Below are 25,378 nucleotides of genomic sequence, written 5' to 3'. Positions count from 1 at the left end.
TGATTTACCAACCAGATGGAGTCGCTGTTCGTTATACCACTCAGGAAATGGAATTTCCAATGCAAAACTCAACACAAACGAACATCCACAACCAAACTGCGTCTGTAACCTCAACATGTCCACAACCCCCACCGCTGAGCTGGTGCACGCTCTCAATTTAAACAAAACAATCTTACAATGAAGTTATAACCACACTGCGCTTTCAATTTCAACACATCTTATTTACAGTTTCACAAAACACCACGCAAGTCGCTGCCGCAGACTCAAATTCAAACACAATTCTATTTAAAAAAAATTATGGGACTTTCTAACACTATGGCCACACTTCTTGTGACCTCACAAAGAAAATGATTTTTCCTGTCGCCGGCACTATTCAGACTTTTTAACACTATGGCCACACTTCTTGTGACCTCACAAAGAAAATGATTTTTCCTGTTGCCGGCTCTATTCGGACTTTTTAACACTGGCCATCCTTCTTGTGACCTCACAAAGAAAAGGATTTTTCCTGTTGCCGGCTCTATTCGGTCTTTTTAACACTAAAATTTTACAGGATTCTAAACCTGGCCGCTTAAAAAAGTGGACTTCTAGTGCACTTAACCATGGACCCTCTTTGCAGGCTTTTAAGCTTACACAACCACATACAAACACACACTATCACATACAATAGGCCTACTTTTGTATTTATCATTACTTAAAATCACTTTAGATTTTAACAGACTTGCAGGGTGATGCTGCTGAATTTACACATCTAAAACGTTTCCTATATAAGCTCTGCAGCGTTTTGATAAAAACAGGTTTTCTGCTCACCTCTCAGTTGTCTGGGCCCATGTGAAAATTCAGCAAGTCACCATGATCCGTCCTTCAATTCACGTCGGGGTCACCTATTGTTAAGAATTTTCTAAAAGACGTGGTCGTTCTGATTTCTGGAGGAAGGAGGAGAGGCTGGGGTCAAATTGAAAGTTAAGCAAGAGGTTTAATAAAACAACACGGTGAAAACGACAGTCAAAACACAATCAAACATAAAACATAATACACTGCCAGCAGCAGACTGCAAAACATGCTTCCCCTGTCGGGTCACAGTTAGCAGTCATACGACATGACAAAACAATACACTGTAACCAGCGGACTACAGCAGCTTCCCCTTGCGGGGTCACAGGCTGTAGTGTCGAATCTTTCTCCTGCTCCCACATTTATTCCTGTCTCTCAGGATAAGGACCCACCTCTGAATTTCAAGTCATAGACTAAAGTTGTTTGTCATGGAAGGGTTGATTCTACAGTAATATGCATTTCCTTTGTTCCAATCACGTCTAGCTCAACAGGGGATGGCTCCCTAAAAAGAGACAACAGTCACCTTTCCTGTGGGGACAATGAGTCTCCCACAGTATGCTAAATAACAGCCATGACCTAATTAATTCTTCAGAAGCCGGGCTTTGGGTGAGGCAGCCAAATGCTGATTAGTGTAGTTACTTGATTAAATTTAGCTGCAGGCCCCATTAAACATTATTTTCCAAACATAGCCTGGCTTTAACTTTTTTAAACCTAACACCAGTCATTTGTATTAGGTTAAAAAGGGATTTGATAACGTTTTTAATTTAAGGCCCACCCACAATTGGTCTGGCCCATCCAAAACTGTAATCCTGGTGCCGTGCCTGTCTGCTGCAACACTCTGGTTTATAATAAAAAAAAGCAATAAAAAAAGCATTGGAAAGGATAGGGGGGGGGTGTCTCAGTTACAGACACTCACCCAGTGGGCAACTCTTTCAGACTTTCAAAATACAACAAAAACTGTCCCCACTTGAAGTAGAACCTTTCCACAGAAACTTTTCCTATCAATGTAAATTTTATCCTTACCTTTAGAAAAAAAAACATATCCCCCAGCCAAGCAGAAGGATTTCCAAACTAACAAAATTCTCCTACGGGCCAAAAGTGATTGCATGTGATGCATTTAAACTCAGAATTTCATCAGCCACACCAAATATTGCTATAAGTGGACAGGGTTCCAGCATCACTACAAGAACCTCGCTAAGTGTTTTAAAAACTATTGTCAAGTAGGGCTGTAGCGATACACTAATCTCACGATATGATACGATACACGATATTCAGCTCACGATACGATATATATCACGATATTCAGCCAATGATGCGATTCGATACAATTCGATACGATTCGATACGATTCGATACGATTCGATACGATTCGATATAATTCGCTTACATCATTTTCTGAAAGATTTAAAGGGGACCGAGTGATTTTGGTGACATCTTGTGAGTGTTCCATTTAGTTGGATTTAATTAATTGAACTGAAAACATAAATTACCCAATATATGTCTCTGACTGGACAGAGAGTCTACAGCAGGGATCATCAACTACATTTTTTTCAGAATTTTTCTAAGCACTCTGGCGGCCGGACTTTCAAATAAAGAAAATAAAATCAATTTATACCTAATACGCCTATTCTTTTTCGCTTTCTTACTGAATTAATGCTTTTTTTTTTTTTTACATGTATTAGTGTGAGCAAACTCCTAAAAAACATGAAAACTCCATAATGATAACTGGCTCTTTAACTAGAAAAAGATCTCAGACTAGGAGGCAGTTCACTGAGGAGTGATGGTTAAAGTCTGTGATTATGGAAACATTATTGTAGTATGCAGCATCCTGATTGGTGGAAAATGCTTGCGGAAAGAAAGGCTGTTGTCAGGTAAACATGTCACTGTCAAAGAGGTTGAAGGGAAAAGCTGACGTGGAAAAGCCAAAAGCCCAGCTTTAATGATGAATGTACTGATAAGCAGGCTATGCACTCGTCATGTATGCCTCATTTGCAATGAAACAATGTTGTTGCAAAATAATACAACCATCATCATCATCATCACTCGAACATAACGATCGCGTCATTCACTTGCATATTAAGTAGCTCCAGATTGTCCGCTCTAGCGGAGAGTTTGGTTTGTTCAGCCAGCAGTGAGGTTTACAAGAATTTGTCAAAATGTCCAGATTCCCGGCAACCTGAGATAAACAGTTAGACTACAAACCGACAGCTTTTGTTTTAGCTTGTTTGTAAAAATTCGCTATTTGCAGAGTAGAGCTGTGTTTGCGTAAAACAGCGCGGTGGACTGAGCAGACTGAAGTATTGCTTTCTACATGTTTATGCCGGTCTACACAGGTGAGTGCATTTATAAGTATTGACTTTTTACTCACGAAGGTTTAATGTAGCCTATTTACAAAAAAGAGACCAGCGTGAGTTCATCTGACAAATCTGTAGATACCTAATAAAATAAATAAATAAACTACAAGGAATGTTATATTGTCTACACAGATTATCAAAACTGTCAAATATGTTATCTGTATATAGATCTTAATTGTATATGAGACCATTCAAACTCCATTGTCTAAATGTTGAATCGAGTGTAGAAGGGGGGAAAAGATGGTTCTTATAAATAGGGCCCAGAACCGACGCCGTTATTGTTTTCACCTTGTGAGTCTGTGTGTCTCATCATGGAAAAATCTGGTCCTGGAGTCTTTTACTTTAGTGGGAATAACCACAAAGGCTTTTCTTTGTACTTTGCCAGATGTCTGCATCCAGATTTTGTTACCATGTTGGCATTGCAACCCTGCAAGATGTAGTCACGAAACTTTACAGGTGTGTAGTTGAGATCAAAATAAAGGCCAAGTTCATTTGGAAAATGAGTGTGGTTTGAAGCAAGGGTATTGAAAGTAGGGGTGTTGTGAACATAGCTGCCAACACTCCCATTTTTCCCGTGTTTCTCCTGTTTTTTAGCCCGGACCCCTCCCGGTTTGTTATTTCTCCCGAGAAACTCCCGTAATTTGCATGGCCCAAACTCCTTTTATAAATAATCAGACCAATATGTTTTTCTAATGATGACCAGTTGCCAGATCTTGTATGAAATGCATCCTATTCACACAATCCACACACCATATAAAATTTTCAACCCGTTTGTCACCTCAACCTGGCAACCTATAACCCAGTTGTCCAGCTGATCTCTGTTCAAGCTTCGCGGAAAGTTCAGACCTGAAAGCTAGCAGAAAAAAATGGCAGGTGAAGGTGGTGTTCCCGCAAAGAAATCGAAATATAGCTGTAAATGTCAACAGTGTTGGCCGCAACAATTTACATGCATCATACCTAGTCATATTGACAAACTCCGCGCTTTTTGTAAGGTGTGTCGCATTGATTTTAATGTAAATGTGGGGAAAATGACATTACCCAGCACATTAAAACACAGCAGCACCATCGTGCAGAAGAAGTATCAGAACCATTTCTTGTTGGTAACGGAGTTCATCAGGGTGGTATTTTGTCACCTTTCCTTTTTAATGTGTATATGGATGATTTGTCACAACAATTAAATAAATGCATTTGTCACAACAATTAAATAAATGCAATACATGATAGGCTATACTCTCATTAATCACCTTATGTATGCAGATGATTTGGTAGTCATTTGCCCACATAGTGCTGGGTTCCAACAACTTTTGAAGGTTTGTTCTTAGTACAGTGTGGATTTCGATATCAAATATATTGCAAAAAAGAGCAATATTATGATTGTTAGAAGTAAAGAAGACAGGAAATTAGTATTTCCTGATTTCTTATTATCTGGTACTGCCCTTAAAGTGTGTGATGAGATTTAATATGTTGGCCATCATATTGTTAATGATTTATCAGATGATGAGAACATCAACAGACAGTGTCGCAAGATATATGCTCAGGATAATGTGCTTGCACGTAAATTTGGCATGTGTTCTGCTAATGTTAAGGTAGCTTTATTCAAAGCATTCTGTTCACCACTATATACTGCCCACTTGTGGCGGTCTTACAGAAAAAAGAACATGCAGAGACTGAATGTAGCATATAATGATAGCATGAGACTGCTTCTAAAACAGCCAAGATGGTGTAGTGCTAGTCAAATGTTTGTTAGTGTTGGTGTGCCTACCTGTTCTGCCTTAATAAGAAATCTTACTTATCGATACATGTGTAGAATGTCTGTCTCAGAAAACAGAATTATACAAGCTTTAGCCCACATTGATTTTAGCTCTGTCAGGTATGCATCTAGATTGTGGAGACATTGGTGCTCCTGTTTGTATATTACAGGTGAAGGTTGTTGACCTTTTTATTAATTTATTTGAATTGTACTGTATATTTATTGCTATATGTTTGTAAATATTGTCCTTTTTAATGTACTATGGACCTTCCATTTGTGTCCTGAATAAAGTTCTTATTACTGTATTCTGTTAATTGCATCATTGATGTTGAACATTTTCAGTGCTGTTGCACTACATGGAATATAATGCTGTGCAAATGAGAATCTACTCTCTTGAAGTGAGTTGAAGTCATAATAGCGGGCCAAGCAGTATTTTCAAGCCCTACTGCTCACATACAGGAAACAGCACACAGTTTATGGGGTGAAGGGTTGAGGGTGAAGCCCACACGTGGAGTCAGATCCAGTTCATCCTCTGAAACTCCAGGAGCAGGATTGAACCGAAAGTGCTGCAGTAGGCTGGTGAAGAAGATGAAGAGCTCCATCCTGGCCAGACTCTCTCCGAGACAAATCCTGTGACCTGTGAGAGAGAGAGAACAAAGGAAAATATTTATCTGCAATTAAATGAACATCAATAAATGGTAAAGAAAGAAAAATGCTAAATTCACCAACCTGCAGAAAAAGGCATGAAGGCGTCCCGCTTGACAAACTTCCCGTCTTTGTCCAAAAAGTGAGCAGGATAAAAGCTGTGTGGTCTCTCCCACTCACTCTCATCATACAGGACAGATGTCAAGAGAGGATATACCGTGGTCCCCTGTGGACAATACAGAAATTGAAAAGTTTTCGATATGTATACGTGGTGGTGATGCCGCAGTGAATATAACACATGCCTTTGGTGTGGTAGATCTGGGTTCAATTCCCACTGCGATACATAAAACCAATGTGTCCCTGTGCAAGACACTTAACCCCTAGTTGCTCCATAGGCGTGCCACCTCTGATATATAGCAATTGTAAGTCGCTTTGGATAAAATCATCAGCTAAATGTAACAAAAATGACATGTATATGCTGAGTAAAAGAGAATTCATGAAGCAGTGTTTTAGGAAGTTAATTTGAGATTAACACTAGGTGTTTTATTCAGTCTTGCCTTCTTAATGAAGTGACCCTGGAAGGTGATGTCTTGGCTCGTTTTGTGAGGCAATGCCATTGGGACAATGTTGGCCAGTCTCTGTGTCTCATGGATGACGGCGTCGGTGAAGGGCAGGTTCTTCCTGTCCTCAACCTGCACTTGACGACTTCCTATCTCCCTGCTCAGCTCCTCTTGGACATGGTCTGGGAGAGGAAAGTTTTTTTTTTCATAAGATGTTTTTTGTGTTGGTAAAGCAGATATACAGTATTGTAACTTGGAGTGTTGGTTGTTGAATGAAAATTATGGATACCTTAAGTCCCTTACCTTGTATTTTGGGATTTTTGGCCATATACAGAAGTCCCCACCTCAGTGTAGTTGCTGTTGTGTCAGTGCCAGCAGCAAAAAGATTAAGAACTGTCTGCAGAAGGTTGCGGTCGTGGAAGTGACTGTTGGCAATCCCAGATACCTGCAGGTAAAAAATGATCAGTGCTGTGATTCAAACATATCTGATCCAAAACTTTGATACAGAAAATATGGGCTGGGTCCTAATAACTCTACTGTTGGCCTGGGATGGTTGGAGACAGACAGAGACATGACAGCTTGATCAACTAGTAGGAATCACTGGATGAACTAGCTTCCCACCAGGCCCCCAACACAACCTCTGGGCTGTGATGCAATTTTATTAATTAATTTAATTTTTGATTAAATGTACCCTATGCAGCACCTTAAACTGTATAAGCCCCAGTCTAACACATGAAGATTACGAATTGACTCTTTCCAGTGCCTTTGCCCAATATTCCTCATGCAGGTCTATACCAAGCTCATCCTCCCACTTACTTTTAAATTAGTTTAGGCTTTGATCTCCAAGAGACATCAGCTGAGAATATAGTAGAGAGATTAGTCCTTTATTCACAAAGGTGAGAGTGAGTTTGTCCAACACTGTGACGGCAGGGACATCAGGAAAAGAAACATGTTTACTCTTAAAGGGACGACTCTGTAGAAAAACTACGAGGAAGGTTTTATCATCTACACAGATTATCAAAACTGTCAATTATGTTATCTGTATATACAGTAGATCTGTAATGTAAATGAGACCATTCAAACTCCGCTGTCTAAATGTTGAATCGAATGTAGAAGGGGGGGAAAGATGGTTCTTATAAATAGGGCCCGGAACTGATGCCGTTATTGTTTTCACCTTGTGAGCCTGTGTGTGTCTCATCATGGAAAAATCTGGCCCTGGTCTTAACTTTAGTGGAAACAACCACAAAGGCTTTTTTATTTTTACTTGTCTGCATCCAGATTTTGTTACCATGTTGGCAATGCGACCGTGCAAGATGTAATCACGAAACATTACCGGGGTGTAGTTGAGATCAAAATAAAGGCCAAGTTTCAAAATGAGTGTGGTTTGGAGCAGGGGTATTGGAAGTAGGAGGGTGTGGTACTCTGTTGAATCATTTCAGGTTGTAAGAGTTACTGCCATAAAGGTCAGAAATATTGAGGTCTTTATTGTGTACATGGCAATATTAAATTTGTATTTCGCTAGTTACAAGAAAGCGATTGTCTGACCCGCTGGAGTTCTCTAAGTTATTTTCTTTATTCTTTTGCAAAAGAAGGAGACAGTTTAACAGACTGACAAGCAATCTGAGAAAGTATGTAAGTGAACAAAGAAACTTCAGGGTTTTTATAGCTGAGCATGAGATGGGAGGGACCGTTTTCCTTCTGACAAAGCTGGCAAAATAAACAGCATGGACAAATGAAGCTCAGCGCAAATTCTTTCAGGAAGACGTCATTAACCCAATCACTACTCTTTCTTCTTAAATCAAATCAGCTAGTTTAGAAGCAATGCTTTCAGTTAAACCAATCAGATTTGGCCACGAAATTCAAGGGCCAATCACAGCATTACAACTCTGCTTTAAATCTGTTCTCTCCCTGTGCTGTCAGCTGTCATTTCAGGCAAAGCGCTCAACCCTCCTCCTCCCCTGCCACCTCCGGTCATCGTGTATCTCCCGGCTGACCGATCCGTTGCCTCTTCGGTCTGGTCTCCGGTCTCCTTCTCTGCCGCCACCACTGTCTACACTCTGTCGGGGGTTATGTTCCTGTTCTCTACCCCTTTAAAAATATTATTCATTCGATGGAGTCTAATCACCAAAAGACTTTGTACATTTTATTGTACAGTTGTACAATAAATATTTTTGCATATCTGCAAACAAAGTCTCTCCTGATTGAATTGTAGACCTAGCTAGCATTGTATCTAAAGTCTTGGAGAGAATTCTTCTCAACAGGTTGAAACAGTTTATTCTTACCACTGTCAACCAATTTGATTTTAAATGTCAACACGGTACAGTCTAGACATATGTATATTTGCCTTAAAGTAAATTTTAGATCATTATAATAGCCAGAATTCAAAAAATGTTATGTGTTTCATAGATGCCTCTAAGGCATTTGATCGTGTAAACCATGAAAAATTATTTCTTACATTGGAACATAGAGGAGTCCTAAAAGTAATTATAAGAATTCTAGTTTTCTGGTATTCTCATCAGTCTATGCAGGTGAAATGGGGGGTTCTCTATCAGAACCATTTTTTGTTGATAATAAGAGTAATACTATGATTATTAGAAGTAAGTATCTTTTTATCTGGTTAAAGTGTGTGATGAGATTAAATATCCTGGCCATCATGTTGTTAATGTATTCATAAGAGATCTTTTATTCCCCATGCCATACAGGAACTTAACTTAAAATGTTAAATGTGTTAATTGAAGATCGAAACCTACCTTATCTTAACTGTTTGCACTGTTTTCCATTCCTGTTGTTGCATGTTGATGGTATTAGAGTTGTACTGTTAACTGTGTGTATTTTAATGTAATTCTATATTGATGTCGGAGAAGTCGAAGACAAATTTCCACTAAGGTGGACAATAAAGTCTAATCAATCAATCAATCAAATGATAAGGACATCAACAGACAGTGTCGCAAGATATACAGTATGCTCAGGCTAATGTGCTTGCACGTAAATTTGGCATGCATGTGTTCTGCTAATGTTAAGGTAGCTTTATTCAAAGCATTGTGTTCACCGCTATATACTGCCCACTTGTGGCGTTCTTACAGAAAAAAGAACATGCAGAGACTGAATGTAGCATATAATGATAGCATGAGACTGCTTCTAAAACAGCCAAGATGGTGTAGTGCTAGTCAAATGTTTGTTAGTGTTGGTGTGCCTACCTGTTCTGCCTTAATATTGTAAAATTGTAGGTAAAGAGAAGTACTTCCACTCTTGTTATGGGTTACAAGAGTACCAAATCACATGTTCCTGCAGGGCCCGTGGTGGATTAGATGGTAAAGAAATATGGTCCTATTCTCGTCTTTTATCTAGTGGTATTTTTGAACAGATAACAGAAATAGATTTTATGATAAAATCTAAAGGAAAACAGTTGGAACTCTTTGGGATTTTGCAAAGTTTGCCTTGATTAAACTAAGTCTTATAGCGACGGCTATATTGTAGGTAAAGAGAAGTACTTCCACTCTTGTTATGGGTAACAAGAGTACAAAGTCATGTTCCTGCTGGGCCCGTGGTGGATGAGATGGTAAAGAAATATGGTCCTGCCTGTTTTTGTTTTGTTTTTTTTAATTTATTTTATTGTTTTTAACTGCTCTTTAATGTTTTATGTAAAGCACTTTGAATTGCCCTGTTGCTGAAATGTGCTACACAAATAAAGCTGCCTTGCCTTGCCTTAATAAGAAATCTTATTTATCAATACATGTGTAGAATGTCTGTCTCAGAAAACAGAATTATACAACCTTTAGCCCACATTGATTTTAGCTCTGTCAGGTATGCATCTAGACTGTGGACACATTGGCGCTCCTGTTTGTATATTACAGGTGAAGGTTGTTGACCTTTTATTCATTTCTATGAATTGTACTGTATATTTATTGCTATATGTTTGTAAATATTGTCATTTTTAATGTACTATGGACCTTCCATTTGTGTCCTGAACACATTTATTATTATTGTATTCTGTTAATTGCATCATTGATATTGAACATTTTCAGTGGTGTTGCACTACATGGAAAATAAATGCTCTGCAAATGAGAATCTACTCTCTTGAAGTGAGTTGAAGTCATAAAAGCGAGCCAAGCAGCATTTTCAAGCCCTACTGCTCACATACAGGAAACAGCACACAGTTTATGGGGTGAAGGGTTGAGGGTGAAGCCCAAACGTGGAGTCAGATCCAGTTCATCCTCTGAAACTCCAGGAGGAGGAGTGAAACGAAAGTGCTGCAGCAGGGTGGTGAAGAAGATGAAGAGCTCCATCCTGGCCAGACTCTCTCCGAGACAAATCCTGCGACCTGTGAGAGAGAGAGAACAAAGGATAATGTGTATCTTATCTGCAATTAAATGAACATCAAGAAGTGGTAAAAAAAAAAAAAAAGGGCTAAATTCACCAACCTGCAGAAAAAGGCATGAAGGCGTCCCGCTTGACAAACTTCCCGTCTTTGTCCAAAAAGTGAGCAGGATAAAAGCTGTGTGGCCTCTCCCACTCACTCTCATCATACAGGACAGATGTCAAGAGAGGATATACCGTGGTCCCCTGTGGACAATACAGAAATTGAAAAGTTTTTTTCTATATGCTGAGCAAAAGAGAATTCATGAAGCAGTGTTTTATGAAGCTAATTTGAGATTAACACTAGGTGTTTTATTCAGTCTGACCTTCTTAATGAAGTGACCCTGGAAGGTGATGTCTTGGCTCGTTTTGTGAGGCAATGCCATTGGGACAATGTTGGCCAGTCTCTGTGTCTCATGGATGACGGCGTCGATGAAGGGCAGGTTCTTCCTGTCCTCAACCTGCACTTGACGACTTCCTATCTCCCTGCTCAGCTCCTCTTGGACCTGGTCTGAGGATACATTTTTGTTTTCATAAGACGTTTTTTGTGTTGGTAAAGCAGTTATAGTATTGTAACTTGGAGTGTTGGTTGTTGTATGGAAATTATGGATACCTTAAGTCCCTTACCTTGTATTTTGGGATTTTTGGCCATTAACAGAAGTCCCCACCTCAGTGTAGTTGCTGTTGTGTCAGTGCCAGCAGCAAAAAGATGAAGAACTGTGTGCAAAAGGTTGTGGTCGTGGAATTGACTGTTGGCAATCCCAGATACCTGCAGGTAAAAAATGATCAGTGCTGTGATTCAAACATATCTGATCCAAAACATTGATATAGAATATATGGACTGGGTCCTTGTCACTAATAACTCTACCGTTGGCCTGGGAAGAGACATGACAGCTTGATCGACTAGTAGGAGTCACTGGATGAACTTACTTCCCACCAGGCCCCCACAAGCTCTGGGCTGTGACAAAATTTTAGTGTAGTGGCCACATTCAGAATTGAAGGTTGTGTGATGATCTTTGATTGTGTCAACGGTGTCAGGTTCATACTTGATTTTTTGTTTGTACTAGGACATGTTTACATTCATTAATGCTCATAAACTCTTTATATTTCTCATACTGCCCATGCCTGCTGCACCTGTATTCACCCTCTTTATGAGACGCTCTGCTGAAGCACTTTTTAAGCCCCTCCTCCTGAAAATCCCAGTTTGCTCCGATTGGCCAGCATGTTTCCTTATATCTCCGCTGCGATCCAGTTTTGTTCCACTAGTAGCAGCTGGAGCTACAGAAACGGAGAATAAAGCTGGACTTTGTACTGTGAATAAATAAATTAAATAAATATTTCTCCCCAAAATTGGGGAGAAATGACCAGCTTTGCAGCCAAGATTACAGCTACCTGGCGTTAGCAAACAGCTACTTAAAAATTAGCAGTATGCTAGGGTTAGATTGTAACTCAGCACTGTCTTCCATCAAATTGCAGATAAAGATTCCTGAACCAAATACTACCCAATCGGACATGTTTCAGGGGTAATGTACATCTGATTACATTCAAGAGTGGGATTTAAAAGTGGAATTTGTCTGTTATTTTAAACATAATCTTAATTCTTAATAGCAATGAGCCCTACCTCCACATTTTGCTTTCGGACCAGAAAGGCATCCACAAAGCCTCTGCACATCTGTGGATTGAGGGTCTCTTTCAAACGACTGAACAGCTGTAAGTTCTGTTTCTTGTTGGCAGCACCTATTGCCTCGACTTCCTTCTTCACGGCAACCCATTTACCAATCCATGGAAACATGTTATACAACTGTTAACAAAAAAAAAAAACATTCTTCAACAGACAAGTGAGGAATTACATAATTTCTTCAATTCAGTTGTAATATGTATAGTATAATCCCAATGCTATAGTATATGGATTGTCACCTGTACTGATGGGGAGCCCACAAGTTGAATGTTTTTGTTGGTTCGATCTACAAGGGATGTAAACTCTGGATCATCATATTCAAATCTGCTGCCATAAACAATGGAGCAGATAATATTAGAGACTGCATAGTTTATTGGTTGGGTCGTATCAAAAGCTTTCCCTGCAACAAGGAAAACAGGAAAAACTATTAAATATCACGAGGATTGATAAAACTTTGCTCAACATGCAGTAGGTTATTATTAGACACTTACCTTTAAATTTCTTAAACACTTCAATGAGGTATTCACATTCCTCAATGATTTTGTCCTCACTCGCCTTCTTGCCCATCCCAAAGTCTCTCAGGTTAGTCAAAGCAAAGCGCCTCATCTCTTTCCATGAATCGCCATTGGACCATAAAACCCCTGAGGTGAAGTAGATCAGCAAAACATGTCAACAAATCAGCTGATTATGAGCAAAGGCTGCGAACATGAGGAGGATAAGTGTTTGCGAAAAGCCTTAACTTACCATGTCCTTTATTAAAGTCCTTCACAATTTGGAGTTCACCTCGGTCTCCAAACTCTTCAGCATGATTTACAAGTGCCTCCTTCACCGTCTTGTATCCTGCCAGGACCACCACTTTTTGGGGTCCCAAATAGACAGTGAACACTGATCCATATTTCTTGGAAAGCTGAAAACAGCAGCATCATGTCATGACATGTTTGGATATAAGACACACACAGGAGAAAGAAAACAGGTTGAACTGCACAAAAGCACAAACTACCCGTCAAAAAAGCTACTCTTACAGCACTTTCTCACCTTCAGTAATGTGAGGTAGGGTCTCTTGAGGTCAAGCTGCAGCAGGTTCCCGAGTACTGGAAGCGGTCTTGGTCCTGGAGGTTCATTACCCTCCTTCTGGGAGCTGAAGCTGGAGGAGAAGACGAGGTAGACGAGCAGCAGGACCAGCAGAGCCCCCAACAGGGAGATAGAGCTGGAAGACTGGAGAAAGAGATCCAATATCCCCATGACTATAAAAACGTTCCTAAAATTCCTACTTCACAGACAAAATACGTTTCCTTCTGGAGCCTTTACTTCTGGGAGCGTTCTGTAAAGAGCGATACCAAAACTAAGCCTAAGTAAACCGCAGTAATCTCCCCACTCCCTGCTGTACTGTGATTGGTGCTTCCTTGTGGGAGTGAAAGTGAAGAAGTAGAAAGAAAGCTGCTGCTTTTGCCTCTGAGTGTTTGAGTGTGAGTCCTCCTTTTGTAGGTGCAGGTAAGGGAAACAGCCCCGCCCAAAAGAAAGGGAAAAGTTCACCGACAGAAACTAGTAAACCACTGTTTTTATCAGCACCATTTTCAGGGTAGAGTGCTTTGTTTGTTGTTTGAGATTAATGAGATAGGCTTGCACTTTTGTTATCTTTACTGCCATATCTTAACGTAGGCATGTGATCAGAAAGGGTTGAGTAAGTCAGTCTGTACAGAGGTTGAAGGAACAAGTGAGGTAAAGTTTCACCCAGACAGGTCACTCTGACCCAGTTCAGTTTCTATGCACCACATCTGGAACAAACTCCCAGAAAGCTGCAGGTCTGCTGCAACTCTGTTCTTTTAAGTCAACGCTAGAGACTTTTATTTTTTAAATCAAAGTAATTACCAATTCTTCTTGCACTGTTACTTTTATTCTTATTTTATACCCGTTTTATTCTATATTAGCTAAATATTTTTCAGTGTTTTAACTGCTGTTGATTGTTTAACATAAAGCACCTCAGTGTTTCCCACATGTTGAGAATTTACTTGTGGTGGTGGGTGGCGAAGGATGTGAAGGCGCGGCACGTGATTACAGGTTTCAGTAATAAACTAGTCAAATGACGGTTTATGAACTATTTTTTTGAACAATGACTACATTACATTAACTGATAATTTGGAAAGAATAACTTTTTACATATTAAACAAATTAGACTTAATGATAATACAGAAAATTATTGGGACACTATTCTGCATCAGACACAATTTCGGGGTAGTTATCAGTGCTGCACGATATGAGGAAAATATGCGATATGCATATTACGTTGTTGGATTTCACGATATTACTTACAATAACAGATATTAAAATGTACTCAGTTCTGCCTTTCTGCTGCTTTCAGGATTCTGCTAAAAGACAATAAATTGCTTGTTGAATTTAAAACAAATGAAAGGAAAGTGTAGCAGATAAAATACCATTTTACCTGGAGCCCAAATGTTATATGTTTACTAGGGCTATCTAAAATAAATTCTTGTTCATTTTGTTTGTTAGGCCATCGTTCATTTTAATCTGTGTTTTGGGGATCCTAAACATGCTGTTCTGTACTATACATGTCCTGTTGCACTCATTAAGATATCATCTGAGCAGATTTCTGTAATTCTAACAAGTCTAAGTTGTAGTTTAAAACTTTTACAGCCAATTTAATAAAATTAAGGGTTTTATTTGGGCTTGAGTCCATAAATTCGGTTAATGGATATAGGCACGGAGAAATGAAGGCTCGGTTTGCAACGATTAGCTCCGTTAGCGGTTAACTCTGGTCAGCTCCGGTTAGCTCCATTATAAGATACGCTCGCGGACGATACTGCAGCGGAGAGGGGTAACGTTTACAACCAGACTCTGATAAATGACGTCCGAGGAGCTTTCACAGTGGTGTCGCTGCGGTGTTTCTACAGTTTTACTAGTACTCCAGCAGCATGCTACTACTAACGATAGGCTCTGCCTGAAGTGCAGCATTGACGCTGTCATGAGGGGGAGGGGCCGGAGGCCGCTGGTCTGTGTCTGCTGTAAAATATACACTGTTTAATTGGAATTGGATTTTATCTACCTGGGCGGGCCCCCAAGTAGAACCTATGTATGGGAAACACTGCATGTTGAATTGCTTTACTGCTTTTATAAATAAAGCTACCTTGTCTTGTCAGTCTGTTGGTTTTGGGTTTTTCAACATTTTCTGACAACTGTAGACTAGACTGCTGTGGAGGGTGGCTTGAAAAGAAAAGTCAAGTAAGAATTTAGAAAATAGATCTTTGCTGTTCCAGAACATTAACTGGTATTTTGAAGTCCCGCGTTTTCCATTGTAACTTGATGCAACTGAGTTCAGCCAGACACATCTGACATAAGCTAGTTTAGCAACCCATTGACTCTGTGTTGTGTTGGGTGGAAGGATGATGGAAAGCCAGCATCTATTTCTGCGCTGCCATTTATTGTCTGGACAGGAACTAAATATATGTAATACATATACCTTAGTGTGACGTTACAATCCAACATTTACAGTCCTCTTCGTTTATATTGCCCTTTGACTGGAGGGGGTGGTGCCCAAGTTGGGTCAAAATGCATGAGGCAAAAAAATGGAAAAAGTGGTTCCGAGTTGAGGTGTCATGTCGGCGGCCATCGGACTCTCAACGTTTAACGAATTCCCTTTTCTTCCACGTGTGTTAAGTTTTGTCGTTGTCTGTTTGAATGTAAAACTAAATGAACCCTTGCCAAGTGACAAGAAACTGAAGAGTGGGCTGTTCCAGAAAAGAGTGGCGAGCTGAGTTGGCAAATAGCAGAAGCCTTGTGAGCTGGCAGGCCATTTCATTCTCTCGTCAGTGGTCAATCATTTAGTTATACGTCAAAAGTGTATGATATAACCAGTCTTTGGTGGTAAAATCCTTGACAACGAGAATTAACAGAGTCACAGGGTTGGTTTTTAACGTCACATTAGACTCTAAGGCTTAGAGTAAGAAGGAGGTATTATGGTTATATTTGCTACTATGAGCGATAACATGATCAATGCTCTTGATCAAACAAAGGCATTTCAGCAGAACTAATGGACAGATAATAAAGACATGATGACTTTCAGAATCTGATATTGATTGAAACTTGAAATTGTGATTTGCAGCTGATACCAGATCTGGTAACACTCCATGCAACACTGCAATGCTGTGGAGTGAAGGTTAAACCTGAATGGCTTGATTTACATTGATGAGAAAACAGTGGCATGGTTCATTGGGTAATCTGCTCACCCTTGACCACTTTCAAGAAAGACTGAACATGAAATACTTCAAGAAGGCAGGACGTGTTGAAGAGCTGTTGTATAAGTTTTAGCTAGATGTACCTAATAAATTAGTCTATCAGATCAGCTGGTTGTCCCTGACCTTCAGCTTTCTTTGTCTTGGCATTCTAAACTCTAGTCGATTTATGAGGACTATGGTTAACTGCTTCTCAGATGTCTGCAGGGTAAATTCAGACAGCTAGCAAAATGCTACCTCAGTCCCCAGGAGGAAGATTGTGTCTTTCACACTTGAACTACTGTCTGTTGGAAATTAATGAAATGAAACACATCCATATGCATTACGTTTTTTTCGCTGTACCGAACTTACAGCGAGCAGTGACTCCTAAACCGGGGTATGAAGCGAACTGTGACTTTTGTGTATCATTACACAAATTTCCTTTTCATTTCTTACCTAAATTGAATAATTTCTTAAATGGAACTATATCTTAATGTTCAATCTGGGAACCTTATCACTCATTGCCACAATAGAAAGCTTTTAGCAACAGTTACCATCCTGCTTAATGCTAGTAAATACATAACCGAAACTAAGACAGTGACTTATGAAACAGTATCCACATATTGTATATGGGTTAAAAATATATGCACACACAGAAGCTCAGATGTATCTTTTACCTAGATATTGTAAAACCTGGTAAATTATCAACTTCACTGGATCAAATTTATAGCTTACCTTGAATTACATAACATAAATTGGTGGCAAAGATCATCATAATAAAACATTTCTACAAGGTTTTTACTTTGTTCTGTCACCTTTCATCCAGTCACATTATCTCAGAGTTTCCTTTCTACACAAAATAAGTTAATGCATTTCATGCATTTTGTCCAGACTATCAAAAACATTTTTGTATACAACTTTTAAAAAGTTTGTCATGTCTTTTGCTGCCAGTTGGTGAGCTTAGGCATCACTTCTTGTACCTTTTGCTTGCAGATGACCTGAAGCTTTTCATTTGTTCTTTCTCACAGGTCACAGGATTTGTCTCTAAGAAAGTTCGGCCAGGATATAGCTCTCCATTTTCTTTTACCACCCTCCTGCAGGCACGGTTTGTTTCAGATGGTTAACTGAGGCTAAAAACACAACAATTATTGAACTATGGCTGTAAATGTAATGAATACTGGAAAAACCAGGACTAAAACAGTTAATAGTAGACTTTGTATATGTGTTAATCACAACAAAGCTTTGGAAATGTAAGCACAATGTCGGTGTGTTCGGACTCAAGGTTGTTTATTGTCACAGATTAGTGAGTGATTTAAATTTGGTGCAGCCAAGTGTCAAGTTTGTTAACCTCAAGGTGTCTTCATTACCACATCACTAATCACTAATAGGCTGAAAGAGTCAGACTTGATCCTCATCATGTCCATCCATCATGATTCTGTTAAACATTCTGATCCTAAAGGTCATTACTCTCATACTGTATTGCCGCATGGTTAGTGGGGCAGCTGGGCGGCAATATTCAACACAATTGTGCATTTTGTAATAAAAGCAAAACATTTGGCACTGATATAGGTTTATGTTATGAAACGAAATTGACATTGGGGCGCTACAAATGTGGCCCCCTGCGTGCACATGATCCGCAGTAAAAATGTCTCTACACCGACTCTGCCATTGACGAAGCACCAGTCTACCCTTGACGTGGCGCACCGCTTAAAATTGCAGTTGCACTAAAAGTTCAAAATATTTCAACTTTGACCTTGTTGCGGCTGACCTTTCAAGGCTTTTTTAAAATATTTTATTTTAACTCGGTGAACTTTACAATGATGTAAATAAACAGTAATACTTGTTTTTTAACCAGATACAGAAAATATACCATACAATATAGCAAGGCGGAACCAAACCCAGAAGCAATGATGACGTATACCTGTGCTTTGCCTCTGGGGCTGCAAAACGCTCAGCGCTCTGCCTTGTGGTTTTGCCTCTGATCATAGGCAGCTTGAGGGCCATGGCAGCCTTTGGAAGAAGATAAAGGGCTCCATACTGGCCAGACTTTCTCTGAGACAATATGTTGAAAAGTATATTTTGGGTGAATATTTAACCAAAACCACATTTAGTATACATTTAATTTCTAGTAGATTTGCAACAAAACAATTTGCAACTTTGAGTTTGAAGCAGTTGGGAAGGGTGAACACCTCCAAGATTAATGCTGAGGTACTCTGTTAAACTTTAGGCTGACAGAGAATTACTGCCACAAAATTCATTCATTCATTCATTGTTTATTGTGTACATCAAAATGTTAAGTCGAGTTACAAGACAGCCTTTTTTGTAATAGTTGTTAGATGCTTGTGTTCTGCTGGCATACATAGTAAGCAGCTAATGAAGAAAATCCAATGCTGGGACATGAGCACTTCTGAAGCAAACATTCAACAAACATTTTCTTAATTATATCACTGGTGTTGAACATTTTCAGTACTTTTAAACTACTTTTTAAATGATCAAGCCCTCCTCTTCCTCATGTACAGGGGCAGCACACAATTTGTGAGGTAAGGGGTCGAGGGTGAAGCCCACATGTGGAGTCAGATCCAGTTCATCCTCTGAAACTCCAGGAGGAGGAGTGAAGTGAAAGTGCTGAAGGAGTGTGGTGAAGAAGATGAAGAGCTCCATCCTGGCCAGACTCTCTCCAGGACAAGCTCTATGACCTGCAAGAGAGCGTGATGGAAAAGCTTCCTGTCATCTGCCAGTAAAAAAAGGTCTTTTGTGTAGACTCCACGAAATATTGTCGGCCAAAGCGGTATTACAGACTGATCTCATGAAGTGGCGTATGTATGACACATCATTTCGTATGCCGTTTTTGCGTGTTATCAAGACGCATAATCGCTTTTTAGCGTGTTTATCAACGCCATTTGGCCTCCATTGACTTACATTACCTTGCAGTCGTTTGTGAATTTATGCCGTAGCGAGTAGTATGAAAGGGCGCAAATCCGCGTAGGGAGGTTGGTCGGGGGATGGATCAAACACAGGACTTTCACCCAGGATACCAGGGATCATGTCCCGCATGTCACGTTACCTAAACTCAACCGTCGCTGTCTTTTTTTACTAAATCAAACCCCGTTGTTCTTTTCCTAAACCCAACCCGTCCGCTGTATACGGCGCTCAAAATGAGTGCAGATAACAAGTCTTTTAGGAAAGCCGAGATGGAGGAGGCTTTTCTTGTTGCTGTGCCTAACCAGCAGGTATCGCATCGACTCGCGATGGTCCCTCGCCTGCATTCACGTATGTGTGACCGTGGTTTAAAGCTCACCAACCTGCAGAAAAAGGCATGAAGGCTTCTCGCTTGACAAACTTCCCGTCTTTGTCCAGGAAGTGAGCAGGATAAAAGCTGTGTGGCCTCTCCCACTCACTCTCATCATACAGGACAGATGTCAGAAGAGGAGTTACTGCGGTCCCCTGTGGACAATACCAGAATTTTAATGATTTTTTAATGATAGGTGATTTCAAAAGTCCTTAAAGTGTCTCACACCCAGAAAATACTTTGTACATTTAACAAATGTCACATTGAAAATGACTATGGAGGGCATATTAGGAGTTTTCTTCAGTCTGACCTTCTTAATGACGTAACCCTGAAAGGTGACATCTTGGGTAGTTTTGTGAGGAAGTGACATTGGGACAATGTTGGCCAGTCTCTGTGTCTCATGGATGACAGCGTTGGTGAAGTGCAGGTTCTTCCTGTCCTCGACATGCACTTGACGACTTCCTATCTCCCTGCTCACCTCTTCCTGGACCTGGTCTGGAAGATGAAAAGCTTCTGTTTTAATGAAAACAATTTACTCACATAGCTTGAGTTGGACTGAATTCTTTTCTGTGAAAGCTTTTATCTTGTATTTTTAGATACTTGGCAGTAAGCAGAAGTTAGCATTATCTTGTAAGAATTTAGGTGAAATCACTGATGTGCCGAAGTAAAGTCTCAGTGAACAACTAATGTAATTGTAGAGTTCTCAGTCGTTTTCATATGTGAACTCTGGACAGTGTCTCATGCAGAAGACAGGACAGGCAAGCCCGTAGGCAAAGGTCCATAATAGAATTACATTTTTTTGTGGGCAGTACGTTGACAGTATGAAGATTGCGGTGTTCAGAATTTTTCCTTACCTTCGGATGTTGTCTTTCAGTTTTGCTAGAGTCGACAGAAACGTCATCAAACACGCCCACCCACTTGCTGTGAGTCCTCACACCTTGAGCTCAATTGGCCATTACCCAGATGTTGTACTAGGGAGCTGGCTGGGTACAGACCGTTTGGTGTCCAGTCCAACATCACGTACAGCTCCGCTGGGTAACGTCTAGGTAATTTCAGGTTTGCATGTGTGAAAGGGGCTTCATAGTGTAACAATTGTGTATTTTGCGACAAAAGCAAAAATCTCAGCCAGGAAAAACCCTGGTCTTGTTGTTATGATGCCGATTTGTGTTGATGATGTGATGGTTGGGGTCAGCTGGGGTCCGTTTCAGGAAGGAGGTTTAACAAACTCTGAGTGTCTGAGTTGATTTACCCTGAGATGGTAAACTCTGAGTTTTCGGTTCCAGAACAACTGATTTGTGTTGGTTCAATCAACTTGGAATATGTTCACTCAGGGTTACGCGCGTGCACCAGCACTATAAAAAGGCAGCATGAATGGAGCCATGATTCTACGATTCACCATGGTAACAACCACAAACAAATGGGTCGGCAGAAATACTCATGCGCACAAACAGCGAGTTTGAACATGCAAAGCAAGACAGCTGCTGCAACAGAGAGAGAATTGGTGAGGGAGAAAATTGCTGCTCGAGTCAATGCGTACGCATTAACAGTGTATTAATTTCATATTTAATCACAGGTAACTTATAATATTACTGGTGAAAACTGGAATTGTATTACACCTATAATTTCATTTAGGTGCAATCCTGCGGGCAAAAAAGTAAGCTATAGCCTACTAATCCCATTCTGAGGCTGCAGCACCATGATCATTAACAGAACTATAATGTATAATCATTTATTTCTTTTTAATGGCTCTCACTGGTGTGTGTCCAGGGAACACTACAAAAACGTTTACAAAACGTTTCAGAGCGAGTCACACTTTTCTGACGGCTCTGCATACAGTGGCTTTACTATTACAGTATGATCCACTATCACTGTTATGAAGAAAACTGTAACGTAATGCGACACAAGAATCTGCTGGGATGTTAAAGTATGTCCACGATGGTGGATGTTAGTGATATGAGGACGGATAAGGTATCTAATGGACTGTGATAAAAAATACCTCAAATCGGTTATGTGGAAATGAAAATACATCTATAGTCGGGACATCATCTCCCAACGTAAACTCTCTGTGAAGTAATACAGCTTTTTCATCAACGGGATCGTCGACAAAAGGACATGACATGTTTGAGAATGCAGATAACAAACTGCATTAAAATGCGCCTGATACAGACTGAATGAATGAATGGAGGAAATGAGTGAGGAGAAACCTTGAGTTTCTTGAAGAAAACCTGCTCCCGACCAGGGGCCTCATTTATAAAACCTGTTACGCAAGAAAAAGTTGCGCGAAGCAGGGTGAAATTTGTCGTCGCAACATTCCTCGCAATAGTCATGATTCATAGAGAATTTCCATGCTTAAAAATTTTCCCAGTTTTAAGCAACCTTTTGACCACCCGTGTGATCGTGCATAATGCTCCCAAGCTTTTGTAGACTGCGTTTTAGTGAACTCCGATGGTATGCCCGTTTTCCGAACCTAACCCAGTTTTTGTTTTCCTGAAGCCAACAATCCCGTTCTTGCTAAACCAGCAACGGGGAGAGGCCGGGGATCCTCTCACGCCGTTTGCGCGTTTCCTCCGCTGCTCTCCCATGCCTCTCCCCGTGAAATGCGTTTGTTTGATGTGTGTGTGTGTGGACCGAAAACTCTGAGTTTCCCATCTCAGGGTAAATCAACTCAGACATCAGGGTTAGACTCAGAGTTTGTTTAACCTTCTACCTGGAACGGACCCCTGCTTTCTGAAACGGGCCCCTGGCTGTGAGTTTTTGTTTATTTTCTGTAGTTTTTTTCTGTTGGCCCTGTCTCTCTCCCTGTGTCTCTTTTGCTTTCCCTCCTCCCCTCCTGTCCACTGCCTGCCAGCTGACAACACACACCTGCTGTCAATCCACCATCACCGCTCTCCCGCCACGCACACCTACGCACACCAGCCATCTACAATCAAGCCCAGTACTCATTCGTTGTCTCAGCTTCACCGGTGACACTCGCTGCTAACTACCTGAAAAATCCTTTGCGGCTAGCTGTCCCTGTGTTTGAGTCCGCTCTGTCCATCGTACAATAGCTTGGCCTGAAGGTTTAATGTAAGCAGTGCACTTCTCCAGTATAACACCTTACCCTGTATTTTTGGATACTTGGCCATGAACAGAAGTCCCCATCTCAGTGTGGTTGCAGATGTGTCAGTGCCAGCAGAAAACAGATTCTGAACTGTTATCATAAGGTTTTCATCGTGGAAATGACTGTTGGTAATCCCAGATATCTGCAGGTAAAGATTTATCAGCACATTTATTCAAACAAATCTTGAACCTTAATACTTTTTTTGTTTTTGAAAAAGCCTCTTGGAAAAACATCCCAAACCCAACATGGCCATTTGTAATAAATTGTACATTTTCATCATTTCAAGATGTCGTACTTTACAAACTCCTCTTAGAAATGTAATCTGATCTAAACAGCTTAATGATTAAAAGTTATTAAAAGGTGAGTTTTCATCAAACAATGCGAGTTTGAAGAAGCTGCTGATGAAGGGAATCGTACTACTGCAAAGGATGTGGTTTGCATGGTTAAAAAAATAATGAATTGATATCTGGCTGAATGTAAGACTTCTGCCAACTTGGAACAAGCAGAACAATATGGTAATATGTAGAGTTTGTAAGAAAGCCATTGCTATGGGAGAAAAGTTGTGGGGTGCCTTACCATTTTTGGGGAATATTACACAAGTATTTAAACAATTAAAAAAAAAAGATATATATTTTTTTCTTTCTTTCTTTGAAGCAAGAAATGTACTTGTAAATGTATACAAATGCCTGTATTTATTGACCTGCATCTTTTCCTTAGTGACAACCAAGACATTTAGCCTATATTTATGCTTATTGCATTTGTACTCTTACTTAGAAATGTGGCTGCTAAAGAACACAATGCAACTGGATGCTGTTTACATTCAGCACAACATTTAGACAGATTCCCACTACCCCTCAGCTTCATAAACCAAAATATCAATATTGATAAATATGTTTTTCTAACCTCCAACTTTTGCTTTTGGACCAGAAAGGCATCCACAAAGCCTCTGCACATCTGTGGATTGAGGGTCTCTTTCAAACGTTTTAACAGCTGTAAGTTCTGTCTTATACTGTCAGCACCCAATCGGAGGAAGGACCTCCGGTTAGCAGTCCATTTGCAGAACCGTGGGAACATGTTGTACACCTGTCAAAATATAAATATAGCCTATATGTATCATTTTTCATAATCAAATTTAACATACAGTACGTTATAGAGACATTCCGCAATAACGACCCACATTTGATTTATAGGTGACTATGTCGTCGTATGGATTGGAGGACTTGTTGACATTTTATTAGGCAACATAAAAATGCAACAATTTCTTCAGGTGCAATAGTTATTTATGTTACTATACTGAAATTAGAAGTTTCACAAAAATATAAAATACCTGTATTGAAGGGGAACCCAAAAGATATACACGTGCGCTCATGCAATCTACGAGCGATGTAAACTCTGGATCATCATATTCAAATCTGCTGCCATAAACAATGGAGCAGATAATATTACAGACAGCATATTGTATTGGTAGGGTTGTATCAAAAGCTTCTCCTGTGACAAGGGAAACGGGAAAAAATTAAAATCCCTGCTCACGTAATTGGTTATAATACTAAAGTATTTAGACCGACCTTTGAATTTCTTGAACACTTCAATGAGGTATTCACATTCCTCAATGATTTTGTCCTCACTCGCCTTCTTGCCCATCCCAAAGTCTCTCAGGTTAGTCAGAGCAAAGCGCCTCATCTCTTTCCACGAATCACCATTGGACCATACAATGCCTGTATGGTTCAACAAAATGTTAAATACACAACTGAGGACTGAAGGCTAAACAAAATAAGACTGTTTATGGAAAATATATTTTCCTTTTCTTTCCTTACCATGTCCTTTATTATATTCATGCATAATTTGCATTGGATCTCTTTCTCCAAACTCTTCAGCATGATTGACAAGTGCCTCCTTCACCGTCTTGTACCCAGCCAGGACCACCACTTTCTTTGGTCCTAAATAAACGGTGAACACTGATCCATATTTTTTGGAAAGCTGAGAACAGCATCATAATGTCACGACACGTTCGGATATAAGACACACACAGGAGAAAGAAAACAAGATGAGAAAACTACCGGAGGAGCAGAAACAACAACTTACCTAACAAGAAAGCTAAGCTACTCTTACAGCACTTTCTCACCTTCAGTAATGTGAGGTAGGGTCTCTTGAGGTCAAGCTGCAGCAGGTTCCCGAGTACTGGAAGCGGTCTTGGTCCTGGAGGTTCCTTTCCCTCCTTCTGGGAGCTGAAGCTGGAGGAGGAGACAAGGTAGACGAGCAGCAGGACCAGCAGAGTCCCCAACAGGGAGATAGAGCTGGAGGACTGGAGAAAGAGATCTAATATCCCCATGACTTTAAAAACGTGTTCTAAAATTCCTACTTCACAGACAAAATACGTTTCCTTCTGGAGCCTTTACTTCTGAGAGCGTTCTGTAAAGAGGGATGACAAAACTAAGCCTAAGTAAACCGCAGTAATCTCCCCACTCCCTGCTGTACTGTGATTGGTGCTTCCTTGTGGGAGTGAAAGTAAATAATTAGAAAGAAAGCTGCTGCTTTTGCCTCTGAGTGTTTGAGTGTGAGTCCTCCTTTTGTAGGTGGAGGTAAGGGAAACAG

At 40.2% G+C, this 25,378-nt stretch overlaps 2 protein-coding genes across 3 annotated transcripts; both read right to left on the bottom strand.

The window, feature by feature from the left end:
* Positions 1-10,187: 10,187 nt before the first annotated feature.
* Positions 10,188-17,434, bottom strand: LOC114572727 (cytochrome P450 2K1). Of its 2 annotated transcripts, XM_028604451.1 has the most exons (10): positions 17,378-17,434; positions 13,207-13,315; positions 12,916-13,078; positions 12,663-12,812; positions 12,411-12,571; positions 12,115-12,294; positions 11,121-11,262; positions 10,820-11,004; positions 10,559-10,700; positions 10,188-10,458 (listed from the first exon to the last, which is right to left on the bottom strand). In XM_028604451.1, the coding sequence occupies exons 1-10, from the start codon at positions 17,407-17,409 to the stop codon at positions 10,271-10,273; spliced, it is 1,452 nt and encodes a 483-aa protein (XP_028460252.1). In that variant the 5' UTR covers positions 17,410-17,434; the 3' UTR covers positions 10,188-10,270. The 2 variants fall into 2 exon arrangements, with proteins under 2 accessions (XP_028460252.1, XP_028460251.1); XM_028604450.1 differs by lacking the exon at positions 17,378-17,434 and having other exon boundaries at positions 13,207-13,656.
* Positions 17,435-18,881: 1,447 nt separating this feature from the next.
* On the bottom strand, positions 18,882-25,115 carry LOC114572872 (cytochrome P450 2K1). Its single transcript, XM_028604652.1, has 9 exons — positions 24,909-25,115; positions 24,601-24,763; positions 24,352-24,501; positions 24,114-24,274; positions 23,690-23,869; positions 22,787-22,928; positions 19,997-20,181; positions 19,700-19,841; positions 18,882-19,093 (listed from the first exon to the last, which is right to left on the bottom strand). The coding sequence occupies exons 1-9, from the start codon at positions 25,113-25,115 to the stop codon at positions 18,882-18,884; spliced, it is 1,542 nt and encodes a 513-aa protein (XP_028460453.1).
* Positions 25,116-25,378: the final 263 nt, after the last annotated feature.

This window comes from Perca flavescens, chromosome 18, assembly GCF_004354835.1.
Source record: "Perca flavescens isolate YP-PL-M2 chromosome 18, PFLA_1.0, whole genome shotgun sequence".
Lineage (NCBI taxonomy): Eukaryota > Metazoa > Chordata > Actinopteri > Perciformes > Percidae > Perca > Perca flavescens.
This window is presented reverse-complemented; position numbering and strand designations above follow the sequence as displayed.

Bases quoted from the DNA above. Each gene is read 5' to 3' on its own strand.
- LOC114572727 (XM_028604450.1), bottom strand. From the start codon at position 13,413: ATGGGGATATTGGATCTCTTTCTCCAGTCTTCCAGCTCTATCTCCCTG. The intron at 12,295-12,410 runs GTGACAATCCAT...TTTTGTTAACAG, and splicing joins TGGGCTCCCCATCAGTACAG to TTGTATAACATGTTTCCATG. The intron at 10,459-10,558 runs GTTGGTGAATTT...TCTCTCTCACAG, and splicing joins CTTCATGCCTTTTTCTGCAG to GTCGCAGGATTTGTCTCGGA.
- LOC114572872 (XM_028604652.1), bottom strand. From the start codon at position 25,115: ATGGGGATATTAGATCTCTTTCTCCAGTCCTCCAGCTCTATCTCCCTG. The intron at 24,275-24,351 runs GTCGGTCTAAAT...CCCTTGTCACAG, and splicing joins AGTGTTCAAGAAATTCAAAG to GAGAAGCTTTTGATACAACC. The intron at 23,870-24,113 runs GTATTTTATATT...ATATTTTGACAG, and splicing joins TGGGTTCCCCTTCAATACAG to GTGTACAACATGTTCCCACG.